We start from the raw sequence: 16,199 nt of genomic DNA, 5'->3' as shown, positions 1-16,199 counted from the left end.
GCCTCAGCCTCCAGGGCAGGCTTCACCTATCACTTTTAGGTGGTACTGTCCCCAGAGCCAGACACCTGTCCCAACCCACCTCATTTGCTGGTCTCAGATGCCAAGTTCCAGCCCTTCTTGGTCTCACCCAACCTACCGTTCCCTGAGTTCCACATTCTAGTCTGATAAAGATCAGGAGTCTGCATCCTTTGAGAATGGGATACCACAGCAGTGGCAATGAGGATGGAGGAGGGAGGCAGAAGGATCCAGAAGCATTTCGAAGATAGATACTGATGGGAATTAAGCCTCAGGGGGAAGAGGTTGCTCTAGTTTCATTGCTTATACACTCCATGAGGTCATGCACTGTGTCTGCCACAGCTAGCATAGGGCCTCGTACACTGAGCATTCAAGAGACAGCTGGTGAACAAGAAGGGTTGATGGATGAATGAAGGACGCCAATAATAGAGAAAGAAACTAAAGAGGAGACGCAAGTTTGGGGCTAGCAACAAGATTGAATAATGGATTTTATTTTAGACACATGGTTATAGGTCTGTGGTCCTCAAAAGTGCTGATTACCAAATATTTCTGCATTTTCTCCTGCCAGGCACATGTGGTCCTCAAAAGTGCTGATTAGCAAATATTTCTGCCTTTTCTCCTGCCAGGCACATGGTAGACTGCACTTGCCCACACCCTTTGAAGGGAGGCATGGCCACACAACATGCCTAGCCAATGAAATATGAAATTATGTCAATTCTAAACAAAAACTTTAAGAGATAATACGACTTCTGCTACTTTCCCACCACATACATGGAAGTGTGCATGGAGATGAATCCTGAGTACCTACAGTGAACACAGATCTCTGAAGACCTCAAGTGGACGTGGAATGTGATTGGCAAAAGCACATATCCGTTGCGCTAAGAAACTGAAATGGGGTTGTTACTGAAGAATGATATCTGGTCCATATTAACAGTGCCAAGGAACCTATGGGTCATACTGATAAAGATATCCAATAGGATCTGTATTAGAGGTCAGGAGAGGGGCTTTCCGGTGAGATGCCACAGACTGCCACAGCTCAACGGTTACTCTGCCTGTGGCTACAGCACCAAGAAGGAACTGGAATGCCAACTGCCCACAAACCAGCCACCACTGAATTCAAGCAATCAGGTGGCCTCCTCCTGAGCTTCTGCAATCTCCTCTCCTGAGGAAGGCGCACTGGGCCCTCACATCACCTTCTGCAACTCTTCCCATACCACCCTGAGGATTTACCTGTGTTGTAGCCCCTTCCAAGGGCTGGCCATGGGCGGTGATTTTTCCACAGGTTTCCAAGGTACCAGTCACTCTGGTTCTCCACCAAGCCCAGGACTTGCTGACCTGTGAAGTACAGAGAATACAAACATCTTAAAAGGAGAAGCCAAGCCATCTGGATCAGTGACTACTGAAGACACAGTGTAATGGCAAATCATCACAACAACAGTATTCACTTATTGAGAGGTTTTATGAAGTGCCAGCCTCTGACCTGAGAGCTTAACTTGTATTAACATATTTAATTCTCACCATTAGGCAGTCATTTTTATTATTTCCATTTTATAGAGAAGCAATGGAGGCCCAGAACAGTTAACTGATTTGCTCCAGGTCACCTAGTGAATCTGATAAAGCTGGAATCCCAAACCATTCATTCATTCACTCATTCATTCATTCATTCATTCACGCATGCATGCATGCATTTCTTTCCTAACTCATGGAGCACATATTTATTGACAGGCATACTATTTCTCAAGCATTCCCATTCTGGTATTTCCCACTGTACATTAATTTACTCGTTTTCTGGGAATGGACTGGGATTGGTTTCTCACGACAGGGAGGAGGGATTACCCTTGTTTGCTGAGACGAGAGCCCAAAGAGAAGAGCCACTCTTTGTCCACCTTCTTACAGGGTTTTTGTGCTCACCCTCACTGCTTCCTCTCAAATATATTTATCTTGTGTCAACAAGCATCATGTCAATATCATATCAATACAAGAGTGTTGTCTAGATAACAACTGCTCCTCTGTCCCCAGAGCTGGTGTTGATGTTGGCCTCAGTCTCTGCTGCATCTTAGCAACTTAGGCAAGTTAGCCTTGTAGTCAATCTCTCAGGGCGTACATGTCTCTGGGCCTTCACATCTGATCCACCTGGCTCCTTCAGACAGCTCCATCACGGAGAAGGCCTTCTCTTGCAATTATTATCAATACCACTTCACAGCCTAGGAAACAGGCTCACAAAGGACTAGTGACTTGGACAGCTAAAGATGGAGCTAGGATAAACATCTACATTTGTTTGAAACAAAGATTCCTCCCACTGTCTCGATGCCTTATTGCTTATCCTTACAAAAATAAATATTTTAGGCAGGAATTATCAATCCACGTTTTGTAGAAAGGGAAATTGAGGGCTGGGCGTGGTGGCTCACACCTGTAATCCCAGCACTTTGGGAGGCTGGGATGGGCAGATCATGAGGTCAGGAGGTCGAGATCATCCTGGCTAACACGGTGAAACTCCATCTCTACTAAAAATACAAAAAATTAGCTGGGCGTGGTGGCGGGCACCTGCAGTCCCAGCTACTCGGGAGGCTGAGGCAGGAGAATGGCATGAACCTGGAAGGCGGAGCTTGCAGTGAGCTGAGATTGCGCCACTGCACTCCAGTCTGGGTGAGAGAGTGAGACTCCGTCTCAAAAAAAAAAAAAAGAAAGGGAAATTGAGGTTTAGAGAGTTTAAATAACTTGCAACAGTCACGCAACTAACAATGACTCTCTTCTACAGCTAACCAATACCTTTTGAATTTACACTCTGACATTGTTGGCCAATTTGAGAAATAAAGACCTTTCTGACCAAATGGAAGCCCATCTGCACTTAGGAAAACACAGTAGTTCTTTTGGAACACTATGCTGGGTGACATAGCATCTCCTTGGTATGACGACAGCTCCCTGAAATGATGGTGTGTGGGTTTGGGGTAATTTATTTGATCAATTTTATTAAGCTCCTATCTAAATCATCACCCTGGGCACAAATACATAAATTAGAGGCATGGGAAAAATACTACCACCCACTTTGTCATTGTATATGATTACATCTAAAACTTGTAGAATTCCTCAGAAAAACATAACACCAATTCAGGGAGTATAAGAGTCAATCAATCCCATGTGCAACAAGCTTAGGACATTTGTGCAGAACAATTAGATCTGAAAGGCCAGGTGCCCTTAGTTGGGAAAGCTGTGTGTCCTGTCCTGATGCTATGACCCAGCTAGAAACCTCATTTAATAACCTCACAATGAGGATGGGAAGTGTCATTGTTGGGGGAGAGGGGTGATACCTAATTACTATGATAATTACTAAGGCCCCAGGTGGGTATCCCAAGGGTCTTTTGTTTTGTTTTTGAGACGTAGTCTCGCTCTACTGCCAGGCTGGAGTGCAGTGGCGCAATCTGGGCTCACTGCAACCTCCGCCTCCCGGGTTCAAGTAACTCCCCTGCCTCAGCCTCCCGAGTAGCTGGGACTACAGGCACACACCACCACACTCAGCTAATTTTTTGTATTTTAGTAGAGACGGGGTTTCACCGTGTTGGCCAGGATGGTCTCGATCTCCTGACCTTGTGATCCACCTGCCTCGGCCTCCCAAAGTGCTGGGATTACAAGCGTGAGCCACCGCGCCCAGCCTGGGAATGATCTTTTATTGAATTTAGGTGTCCATCTAAATTTCAGGTAAGGCCATCTTGAGATATCTGAAAGTCCACGTTTTATACTGTGGCATATTCCATACATTTTATTTTGCCTGTTTACTTCTTCAGACAAATACTCTACGAGCTACGCTTTATTCCTGCCAAACAAAAATATATAGTTTTGTTGCCTGTGGTCTAATTTCTACCTCGCTCATACAGCTCTCTCTCATTGCCCTTGCCCCCCTGCCAATCCCCACCCACAATCCTTCCAAGGTCCGTCTCCAGCATGAAGCCTTTTATGAATAAGCCCAAGTCTGAACTATTACTTTATCTTCATTCCCATATTAGATGGACGACATCACTATTTAGTACTTCCTACTGTTTTTTGTTTGTTTGTTTGCTTTGTTTTGTTTTTTGAGATGGAGTCTTGCTCTGTTGCCCAGGCTGGAGTGCAAATGGCACCATCTCGGCTCACTGCAACCTTCGCCTCCCAAGTTCAAGCGATTCTCCTGCCTCAGCCTTCTGAGTAGCTGGGATTACAGGCGCCCGCCACCATGTCTGGCTAATTTTTGTATTTGTAGCAGAGACAGGGTTTCGTCATGTTGACCAGGCTGATCTCAAACTCCTAACCTCAGGTGATCCTCCCACCGCAGCCTCCCAAAGTGCTAGGATTACAGGCGTGGGCCACCATGCTTGGCTCCTACTTGTATTTTGCCATCAGCTGACTTATACCCTATAAAGGATGAAGCTGGTATTATTCAGGCACACGCACACCTCATTTGTAAATATCCACTTCCTGCATTATTCCAAGGGCAAGATACAAGGTGTAGTACTGAACACACAGTAGGTGCTTAATAAATGTCTGCTAAATAAATGACATCTAGTGGGTAAATCTTTCCTGATCGGGTGTGTGTTAGTGTCCTCCCAAATCATTTCACCCTCTCTGCAGGCACCAACATTAACAGACCTTCCACCCAGCTCTGGGAACTCAGGCACCCGCCTCCCCTGTATGGAAAACTGCAAAGATGGGGAGGCAGCACCCACTTAGGGTTGCTCTACATAAGGCTTAAACTCAAGGTCTTCATCTCCATAGAAGGAATGATTTTCATGGTTAACCTAAAGTTATCCCAAAGAATAATATCCAAATTGCTCTTCGCTCAGTTTGTACCTGGGCTGCATTGCTTTTGATGATAGTACCACTTAACCCATTCACGCATGCCAATCCTCTTAAAAAATTCCTTAATTAGCAACATGATAGTTAGAACTACTTTTAATATCCACTGGTGAGAAAAAAACAGAATAATCAACAGTTACTGAGACTTCATTTTGCTTTTTAAAAGAAATTCATTAGCTGCCATATCAATGATCAAAACAGTAGTAAGGGTAAGCGATGTTGCTTAGCCTCTCAACGGTGTTGAGTTTTGCTTTCAGGCTGTGCTTTCCCAGCTTCTCTGTGAAGAGGGAACCATGAACATCAATATAGTTGGACATAAAGAGTGTGGACTGAACTCAGGCTGCCTGGTTCCAGTTCCTAGCCCTGCCACCTTCTAGCTGGGTAGCCGTGAAAAAAATTGCTTAACCTATCTCTGCCCTGGTGTCTAACTCTTAGAGCTGCTGTGACTTCACATGCTGGAATGACTTCATGTATGTTAAGTTCTTAGAACAGAAGCTGGAACTCTAAGCACTGTACATATGATAGTCACTGCCCATCCTAACCCATAAGCCCATGACAGACAGCAAGCTTATCCGTGAGGTTTTCTTTGGAGGTCATCCAGCACAACAATTAGGCCATTCTCGAACTCTGCCTCTCTAAGTATGGTCTGAGGACTATCTGTTTCAGAAACACCTGAGGTTCTTGCTAAAAGCACAGGCTCCTGGGCTTCATTCAACCTAGGAGTTAGTTACTAGTGGGAGGCTGCTTTCCCCTACTTCTCTGGTTTCTAGAAGGAGGGATTTCCTGACACCTTGAGCCGACCTTTTCTCTTCCCCATGGGTGTGAAAGGAGTTAACTGACTGGTGACAGTTATCTGACTAGTGACAGATTACTCCTTCTACATCCATGGGGAAGAGAAAGGTGAGTTTCAGAGGGAACCAAGTTGATGTAGCCTAGCCTTTTCCTGTCGCTTCTTCCAGGAGCCAGCATGCCGATAGATAGCCTGCATTGAATCTGTTCTTTCATGCTGTTAAATTTTATAGAGCAGACCTCCTCTCAATGAGGCTGTGGTTGCCTAGTACTTCTTGGGGTAGCTGAGCAATTCCAACTCTGGGTTTTGGTGCTAGGAAGAGCCATTGTAGATACTGAGGGACTCTAAAGTTGAGTCCTCCAATTACACCTTTATCAGTAAAATAAGGTGCCATCTGGCTCTCCCTCCTTTATCTCTAAGTTGGTTCAATATTGGCAGGGGTGGGGGTGGTGCATATGGGGAAATAATATCACATATTAATTCCCTCACTGCACAATATTTCTGCATAAGAATTCTGGCCATGGGGTCTAGTAATTTGCATTGAAATAAACCAACTCCCCAGGTAATTCAGATGCATATTAAAGTTTGAGAATTACTGATTAGAGTTTGGAAGCTCTGTTCCTGCTTTAGTCAAGGGTAAATTTCACCTGTAGGGTGACTGGCACATAATAAACTCACGTGGTGTCTACATTCACCTCATAAACCAGTAGAATTCATTGGTAGTCTCCAGTGCCATACTTCTTGAGTACAGTAAAGTGGTGAAGAAAATGAACACCAGAGCCAGATGCCTGGGCTCAAATCCTGGCTCTTCCACTTACTAGCTGTGTGACCCTGGACAAGGTACTTAGCCTCTCTGTGCTTGCTTCTTCATTCACTTGTAAAATAGAGATAGTAAGTAACATACCTCACTGAATTCAATTTTTTTTTCCTCTAAGCACAAGTTAATTTGTGAAAATGACGCTGTGTTTTGTGCTTATTCAAAACACAAAAGCGTCGAGAAAATAGTAAAGCGTTCAGTAAGCATTTGCTCTTATGGAAGCATCCAGAACTCCCTGGTCCTACACTCTGCTCCATCTGCCTGGACCTCCAGCTCAGCCATCTCCTCCTGTCCTTAGCTGACATGGCCCTTAGTTTGCTGAGACGTTGGTTCAGCTTAGTATTGACTGAGGGTTTGATTTGTGTCAGACACCACACAAAATACTAAGGAATCAAAGACAAAAAAAAACATAGTTCTTGCCCTGGGGGCAGCTAGAAAAGGAGACAGATAAACAATTTTGAAGCAGCATGATATAAACACTGATAAGATGGGGGAATAATAAGTAGGGAGTAATTGATTCTGTAGGGTAAGTGGGTGATACCTGCCAGACAAGTTGGATGTCTCCCCTCCCTCCCCTTCATCTACCACATCCCTTCCAGCACTGTAGCCAGGCCTTCCCAAAAGCTTTTCCAATAAGGGTTCTGTCGGGTAATACCCTTCTAGAAGGGAAGTCCCCTCTGCTACCAGGTGACAGCATGTATGATACAGGTGATCCGTGACAGTTCCAGCAATCCCAGCCCATCATCCAGGTGGCATCTAAAGCCTGGTGTCCAGAGGCCCAAGTCTACACTTGTAACCTTGATGACACAAACACATCTTCAGCTTGCCATCGTGTGAAGAGGTAAAATCCCAGGGGATTCCTTGGGGGAAGATGACACAGGTGGCCAAAGGGTGCTGGCTTGCTCAGCATTCTGCACCTCCTGTCTTGTCTTCTTAGGAGTTATTGTAATAAAACACTGTGACTCACAGAAAAGGCTTTGTCATTGTTTTCCAGGCTGGGCCTGTGGTTATAATTAAGTGCGCTGTTCTCCATCTTCCTTACTCTAGGCACAAGTTAACTTATGAAAATGAAGCTGTCTTCTTTGCTTATTCAAACATCACCACTAACAGCCAGACAAGAGCGAACAAGCTTGCTATTCTGCTGGGGCCCTGGTGTTGGTGTCACCAGCCAGCAGACGGATGGCTCTAGGCAGGGAACTCCCCTCTCTTCTTCCTTCTGCAGGTTTTGGCTCAAGGCCCGGCTCCTGCTGCTCAGGAGGTGAGAACCAAGGAACAGAGAACCACAATTCTTCCACACAGTGCATCTGGCATGCAAAGGTTGAGCTGAGCATTTGTCCACTGGGTATAAAGAAGGCAGCATGACAAATTAGGAAGACAGGATTTTAAAACTTGGCAAAACAGGGTTCTAGCCCCACCTGTGTATGATTTGACCAAGGTATAGCTTCTCTGAGCCTCAGTTTCCTTATCATAAAAGGTTAAGTATAAAATCTATCTCTGACCTCTAAGAACGGATATTCAGATCAAATTAAGATGATATAAGTCTGGGCACGGTGGCTCACACCTGTAATCCCAGCACTTTGGGAGGCCAAGGTGGGTGGATCACTTGAGGTGAGGAGTTCAAGACCAGCCTGGCCAACATAGTGAAACCCTGCCTCTACTAAAAATACAAAAAAATTAGCTGGGTGTGGTGGCATGCACCTGTAATCCCAGCTACTTGGGAGGCTGAGGCATGAGAATCACTTGAACTCGGGAGGTGGAAGCTGCAGTGAGCCGAGACTGCACCACTGCACTCCAGCCTAGGTGACAGAGTGAGACTCCATCTCAAAAAAAAAAAAAAAAAAGGATGCTATATATAAAGTGCTGGCTCATGGTAGATGCTCAACTAAAGGCACTTCTCTTCCTCCCTTTTGGGATGACCAGTGTTCATAACATCTAGGTTTTCCCACCGAAGTGCTGACATTAGCTGCATAGACTGGACTCTGCAAAATTTGGTTACATTACCCCTCACCCCATCCCTGCTGTCTCTGGCTCTCACCCCACTCCACCTTTCTGAAGCCTTTAGCGTCGGTGACATCTGTCCCTTCACTGATGTACTCCCTCTGAACATCCTTCCCCTACCTCCTCCATGGGGCTTCCCTCTCTCTGCCTCCCTTAACATGCTGGTGCTCCCCAACTCCCCTTCTTGGCCTCCTTTTGTTGCTCTCTATTTTATCCACAGATGATGAGATCTACTCCGGTGGCTTCAGGCACCATTGACTGGAAGATGATCACCAATCTCCGTGTTTAGCTCAGACTTCTTTCCAAAGCGCCCTACTCTTCAATCTATGTATCAGCCCACCATCTTCTTAAGTGATTTGGCTGTTCCACAATGACTTTCAATGCAAGCTGACCAAAACTAACTCCACAATCTTCTCCTCCTACAAAATAGGTGTGACCCCTACCTGTTTTCTTGGTTGGTAGCATCAAGATCAAACTTATCACCAAAGCTAGAAGCCTTTTAGTCAATCTTGAACCCTCCTGCTCCTCATTCCTCAAATCCTTGCCACGCCCAAATCCCACAGATTTTATCTACGGAGTATTTCTCAAATTCATCCCTTCCCTTGCTCTACCGTGCTCTCCTCTCTCTCTCTCTCCTGGATTAGCAGATTTGCACCCGATCACCTTTTCCTCAGGGTAGCCCTGTGCCATTCCATTCTGCCTACCTAGCCATAGAAATGTTTTGAAAGCACAAATTTGATGATTCTGCTTCCTTGATTAAAAAGCTTAAGTGCTCTAGGGGCCCATTATACTGCAGGTGTGTGGATGAATGGATGAATGAATGGGTGAATAAACAAAAAATATACATTATCCACAACCCACCATCCTAGCCCATCTGGAATTGGTAAATTCTATCTGAATGGAGTGGAAGTAGATGCATACTAGTTAACTTCTCCAGGTAAACACCAGGAACAGGTGGCTCTAGCTCTGATCTGCAGGATGCTTTCAGTGCTGTCTCCTTTTTTCCACCCCTAGAAAAGCTCCTGGGCACACAGAGGAAGTCTGCCAATCACTGCTGCCGATGAAACCAGCTGTGCTTATACCACTAGGTGAATATTAAAATGTTAAAACCAGAGGCTGCCCTGACTGTCAGCAGAGAACCTAATAGTGCTCTCCCAACCTCATATTTATTCTAATAAGCTATTTTACAATAGAAAAGCCTTTAATAGTACCATTCAATGTGTGTCTGAGTGCAGGATGTCTATAAGTAGGAAAACGTAATATCATATTACCGTTTACTAAACCTCCTGAAAGAGCTGCTATACAGCCCCAGGTGCTCCTGGCTAGCCAATGTAGAATAAGAAAACATTTCCTGAGAAGATGCACAACGATATTTTACCAACCCCGAATAGATTGAAAAGGAGAATTTCTGAACCTGCGTGTTTCACAGCTCCTACTTTGCAGTTCAGCTCCAGCTCAAAGCACCCTAGGATCACAGACAGTCAGATGAGCTGTGATGGTCTTAATGACTTCTCTGGAACCATCTACTACTGCACATGAAGCCCGCCAAGGGCGAGAGGTGTTTATCGAAACACGCAGTCAACGGAAGAGCCAGCAGCCAAAACTCTGGCTTTAAGTTCCTTTTTTTTTTTTTTTTTCCTATGTGTCTCAAACTCGGCTGCTACTTCTTTGTTTGAACTTTTTTTTTTTTTTTGAGAGGGAGTTTTGCTCTTGTCACTGAGGCTGGAGTGCAATGGTACAATCTCGGCTCACTGCAACCTCCACTTCCTGGTTCAAGCGATTCTCCTGCCTCAGCCTCCCGAGTAGCTAGGATTACAGGTGCTTGCCACCATGCCCAGCTAATTTTCGTATTTTTAGTAGAGACGAGATTTCATCATGTTGGCCAGGCTAGTCTCGAACTCCTGACCTCTGGTGATCCGCCCACCTCGGCCTCCCAAAGTGCTGGGATTACAGACATGAACCACCACAGCCAGCCTCTTTGAACTTTAATATAATTCTCCGCCTGGTTTAAGTTCTAGCTCTTCTATATTTAATAGGTAATCTCTCTTTTTCTCTCTCTCTCTCTTTAATAAAGAGACAGGGTCTCACTATGTCACCCAGGCCGGAATGCAGTGGCACGATCATGGCTCAGCACAGTCTTGAACTCCTGGGCTCAAGCTATCCTCCTGCCCCAGCCTCCTGAGCAGCTACAGGACTACAGGTGTATGCCACCACACCCAGCTCATAGATAATATTGAGTAAACTCTCAGTTCTTCATTTTTCTCATGTGTAAAATGGTATCTATTTCATAGGGCTTCACTGGTACTCTTAATCAGGTTTGGGGAGCCCAGGTTTATATTGCGTGTCCTTCAGATGCAATCGATGTACTCCAGTTCATTGCCACGCATTTTGACTCCTTGGGTTTCAGTTTCTTGATGAAGCACCTCTAACCCAGTTTATTCATCACTCAGCCCTCACTTCACTTGGAAAAAATACTCCACCCTTACTGAACTATGGCTCAGGGATAATCCCTTCTGAGAGGAAATAAAATCTGTGTCACTCTTGAAAGAAGAGTTCGGCTGAATGAGTGAAGATGAGAGGAAGAAAGATTTTGCTTATTATAAGCAAGACCATAACTAGCCATCAGTTAATCAAAACAGAAACGAGCTGCCTTTCTAGGGAGAAGCTTCCGATCACCGGAATGGTTCTGGAAGAGGCTGCATGATTCAGCCCTCATCCAGCAGGTATTTATGGAGTCCCAACTCTGCCACAGGATCTGTGCTAACTGCTACAGACACAGCAGGGAAGAAAACAGGCACGCTCTCAGCCCTTCTGAATTTTATCTTTACAAAGAGCTTCTCAAACGGTCCAGCTACCATTTGCCAGGCTCTGCCTCAAATCTCACGGATGCAGCTACTCCCAGGCTGAGCCCTGGGAATTCCTTTTTCAACAATAGCCCCCAATAATTCTGATACAGGGTAGGTTTGGGGACCTCTGAAAGGGGGTGGTCACCTACCAGGCATGCTGTGGGAAGGCGAATTTCTGCACTGTGCAGAAGACTAGATTTGAAGACCTCAAAGCTGCCTTCCAACCTGACTGGGAGCTCTCTTTATGCTATGTCAGTGGTGAGTTTTCTCAACATCCTCATCAAGAACATCCCCATACTTGTTCTTCTTTTACTTGTGCCGTCCATGTGTGTATGGACAGCTGCCCTATGAGCAGAGTCAGTTTTTCTCAGTGTTGCTCCCTTTAGTTAGTACTTGGTCCAGGCACTGGGATACTGATTTCTTTTTTTTTTCTTTTTTTTTTTTGAGATGGAGTCTCGCTCTGCCTCCCAGGATGGAGTGCAGTGGCGCTATCTCCGCTCACTGCAAGCTCTGCCTCCTGGGTTCACGCCATTCTCCTGCCTCAGCCTCCTGAGTAGCTGGGACTACAGGCACCCGCCACCACGTTGGCTAATTTTTTGTATTTTTAGTAGAGACGGGGATTCACCGTGTTAGCCAGGATGGTCTCGATCTCCTGACCTCGTGATCCGCCCGCCTCGGCCTCCCAAAGTGTTGGGATTACAGGCGTGAGCCACTGCACCCAGCCATTGATTGCTTTCTATGAGTCATCAAAGAGATACAATGACACCACAAGGTGGGCAGCGTACTTATTTCTACCTTTCAGAAGGCAAATTGAGGTGTAGAGAGATAAAGTCACATGTCAAGGTCAAGAAATCTCAGAGCAGGGGATTGCATTCCCACCTCTCAGTTACAAAAGCCCATGTTTTCACACCTACACTCACAGAACCATCTGCAAAGCATTTCTCTCCCCAAGGGAGCAGCTACAGCGGGCACCACCATGGGGTAGACTCTAAAGGGCACAGAGAGGAAGGGGAGAAAGGGTGGTTGAAGTGTATGTGCCCAGCCCACCTGTTCCTGTCTGCACTGCCACCTGGGGTTGCAGGTAGGAGCCCAGGCCCCTCTGCAGAACCCTCTGGTGCCCACTGGTATGCTCTGAGTTTAATTTCCTTCAGCGTTAATCCCAGCACACTGAGCTGAGAGGACATCCTACCCAAGGCACTTCGGGAGCATAGAGAAGGAAGGCCCAACATGCAGAAAAGGGTATCCAATCCAATAAAGGTCCAGATAGTGATCTCTTCTGCCAAGATCCAAGAACAAGTCTACCCTCCCCAACCCCCAAGATATCCCCAGCAGGCCCACATTAACTTAATTTACAGTTTAAGACTTCAGTTCAATCTGAAATAATGGTTTTTCTCTTCTTCCTTCCGTGATCTTTGGTCTTTGGAAGTGGGAAAAACTAAAAAAGGAACGCAGAGCTGCTGGGCTCTCTTCCAAGGCTGCTTTTATCACACTGACTCCCAGGACGCATGGCTGCCGCCACCTCTCAGACGAGGCCTCCACGAGGCGGCAGAGCTGGCCTCAGCCCAGTTACAACCTCCATCCATGGAAATTTTGGATTTGTCTTTTTTTAAAAACAGAATTTGTTGGCATCTTTTAGATACTTCACTCACAGACATTCCTTTGACTTACTATTGTTAGTGTCTAGGAGAAATTGTTTAATTTGTTAATTTCTCCAGAATGCTGCAAAGCAGGGTTGTAGAATAAGCACTTCTATGTAGGATAAGGCCAACATTTAAGTTCCGGCTTTTTCAATTATTAACTGTGCCACCTGGGTCAAATTACTCAATTTCCGAACTTTAATTTTTACTTTTTTAACAGTGGATAACAGTAAAACTCACCCTACTTCTATCATAACACTGTTTTGACTGTAAAATGAATTGTTAAATTGTAAAATAACTGTCCAATTTTGATTAAGAATTATCACTATTACCAAAAATTTCTGGGTTTTAAGTAGTTACCGCTTAATTTTTTTCCCCTTATAGTATTCCTTTCTTCTTTTTTGAGATGGCGTCTCGCCCTGTCACCCAGGCTGGAGTGCAGTGGCACGATCTCGGCTCACTCAGAACAGCTACTGATGAGAGAGGCCCTCCTTGCATGGCGAAGTGGTCAGGAAACTTAAGCACAAAATCTCTATTCTTAAGCCTGATCCTTGGGCAGATTATAAAGATGTAGTAATTCTTGTTGAATGAGGAAGAATGTGGATGAAATTCATGCCAGGGCTTACTAAAAGGATAAAGGTATGCTGGCTTGGCATCATTCAGTATAAGGTTAATGAAAGGCATATTTCAAAGGTCTCTGTCAACATCATGAGACAAGTTGAGATAAGTTATTCATCTATTCAACAAATATTTATTGCATCTATATCAGAATCAGAGTCTAGCAACATGCAGGGCTGAGGTGGTCCCTTCCCTCAGTGGGGCTTACAGTTTTTTATTTTTTGAGATGGTGAGACGTTGTCTTGCTCTGTCGCCCAGGCTGGAGTGCAGTGGTGCGATCTCGGCTCACTGCAACCTCTGCTTCCCAGGTTCAAGCAATTCTCCTGCCTCAACCTCCCGAGTAGCTGGGATTACGGGCGCGTACCACCATGCCCGGCTCATTTTTCTATTTTTAGTAGAGATGGGGTTTCGCCATGTCGGTCAGGCTGGTCTTGAACTCCTGACCTCAGGTGATCCGCCTGCCACGGCCTCCCAAAGTGCTGGGATTACAGGCATGAGCCACTGTGCCCGGCCACCTCCTCTTCTTATAAGGGCACCAGTCTTCTGGGATTAGAGCCTACCTTCATGTCTTAGCTTTACCTTAATCACCTCCTTCAAGGTCCCATCTCCAAATATGGTCACATTCTGAGGTGACAAGGGGTCAGGGCTTCCACATATGAATTTTGGGGGACTGAATTCAGCCGATAACACAGGACGAGGTTCACTAAACAGTCACACCAACAATTGTAGAACTGTGACTCAGAAAGGGCTGAGATAGAGAGGTCTAGAATGCTGAAAGGCGGGAAGTTAGCCAAAAAGGTTGCTGAGGAAATAAGGATTTAAAAGAGATCTGAAGGAAATCGGGAAGGGAGGAAGAAGGCAGGAGGAAGAGTGTGTGTTAAGACCTCAGAGCAGGAAGCTTGACAAGGATGAGTGAAGTGGTATCTCAGAAAAATACTTGGTCTTTGTCCCTCCTTGATCACTGAGACAGAGCTCTTAAGCCCCTTGGAATTTCTTGGGTGACAGGGGCAACACCTTTTGTTCTAAGGGGGCCACTTTTTTTTTTTGTTTTTTGAGACAGAGTTTCACTTTTGTCACCCAGGCTGGAGCACAATGGTGGGATCTCGGCTCACTGCAACCTCCACCTCCCGGGTTCAAGCAATTCTCCTGTCTCAGCCTCCTGAGTAGCTGGGATTACAGGCGCCTGCCACCATGCTCGGCTACTTTTTGTATTAATAGAGATGGACTTTCACCATATTGGCCAGGCTGGTCTTGAACTCCTGGCCTCAGGTGATCCATCTGCCTCAGCCTCCCAAAGTGCTGGGATTACAGGCATGAGCCACTGCGACCGGCCCTAAGGGGGCCACTCTTACTAGGCCCCTAGAGAGCTTCAGAATAGGGGCTGGCTGACAGAAATAACAAGGCAGAATTAGAGGGTTGGATCTTTGAACTTCACCCTCAACCTGCAGGGAGGCAGCAGTGGCTGGAGACTGAACTGATCACCAATCATTACTGACTTAGTCAACATGCCTATGTAATGAAACCAACATTAAAATCCCTAAATGATAGGGCTCAGAGAGCTACTGGATAGAAACACATCCAGGTCTGGGAGGGTGGCATGTCTGGAAAAGGTATGGTGTCTCCACGCCCTGCCCCCATAGCTCACATCTCTTCCATATGGCTGTTCCTGGGCTGTATCCTTTATAAGAAACCTGCCACAGAAAGTAAAATACTTTCCTAAGCTCTATATCCTTCTAAGAAATTATGGAAGCTGGGGTGAGTGCCATAGAAACCTCTGACTTTGCAGCGTGGGGCCCCACTATGTGTGGCTGGCGTCTAAAGTCATGGTGGTTTTGTAGGACAGAGCTCTTAAGCCCGTGCAGCCTGACACTAATTCTGGGTAGTTAGGGTCAGAAGTGAACTGAATTGAATTGCAGGACACTTAGTGGGTATCTGCACAGAATGTGATCATTGCTTTGTATCAGGAGGGAAAAAACACCTCTGCAGGGACTCAAGGTCAATGTGGCTGAGACAAATAGATGGAGGAGCAGAAGTGAGGGAGAGGAGGCTGATGCCAGGAGGGCTGGTTTGGGGGCCTTGTGGTCAAGGCCAGAGTAAGGGGGTTTCTCCACAGAGGACAAACAAGGGGAACCACTGAAGGGAGCAGGCGGGCAGGACCATCCTGCTGTATGACACTAGGGCACCGTCTGCAGAGAGGCAACGTGAACAGTGTTCCTTGGAGTTGAGTGACACGGCAGTGTTGAGAGTAGGTGCTGATGTGGTCAGAATTGTGGGTTTTGTTTGTTTGTGTTTTTGAGACGGCGTCTTGCTCTGTCACCCAGGCTGGAGTGCAATGGCACCATCTCGGCTCACTGCAACCTCCACCTCCTGGATTCAAGTGATTCTCCTGCCTCAGCCTCCCAAGTAGTTGGAACTACAGGCATGCAACACTGCACTCAGCTAATTTTTGTATTTTTAGTAGAGACGGGGTTTTGCCATGTTGGCCAGGCTGGTCCTGAACTCCTGACCTTAGGTGATCCACCTGTCTTGGCCTCCCAAAGTGCTGGGATTATAAGACATGAGCCACCGCACCCGGCCCAGAATTGTGTTTTGAAGAGAACATCCTTGCTGCTACGTGGAGAAGGATCAGGAATGATTTGAGGGGGTGGAAA

The 16,199-nt window shown here is 46.0% G+C and overlaps 1 protein-coding gene across 5 annotated transcripts in view; it reads right to left on the bottom strand.

Moving 5' to 3' along the window:
• The window catches only part of LARGE1 (LARGE xylosyl- and glucuronyltransferase 1), a 640,944-nt gene that overhangs the window by 154,706 nt on the left and 470,039 nt on the right, over positions 1–16,199 (bottom strand). For all 5 annotated transcript variants that reach the window (XM_032139623.2, XM_032139621.2, XM_032139622.2 and 2 more), the window contains one exon: positions 1,246–1,350. In XM_032139623.2, the coding sequence (XP_031995514.1) occupies positions 1,246–1,350 (105 nt within the window). The remainder of the gene's footprint in view (positions 1–1,245; positions 1,351–16,199) is intronic.

This window comes from Hylobates moloch, unplaced genomic scaffold, assembly GCF_009828535.3.
Source record: "Hylobates moloch isolate HMO894 unplaced genomic scaffold, HMol_V3 SCAFFOLD_19, whole genome shotgun sequence".
Taxonomy (NCBI): domain Eukaryota; kingdom Metazoa; phylum Chordata; class Mammalia; order Primates; family Hylobatidae; genus Hylobates; species Hylobates moloch.
The sequence above is the reverse complement of the archived record's forward strand: the minus strand, read 5'-3'. Positions and strand labels throughout refer to the sequence as shown.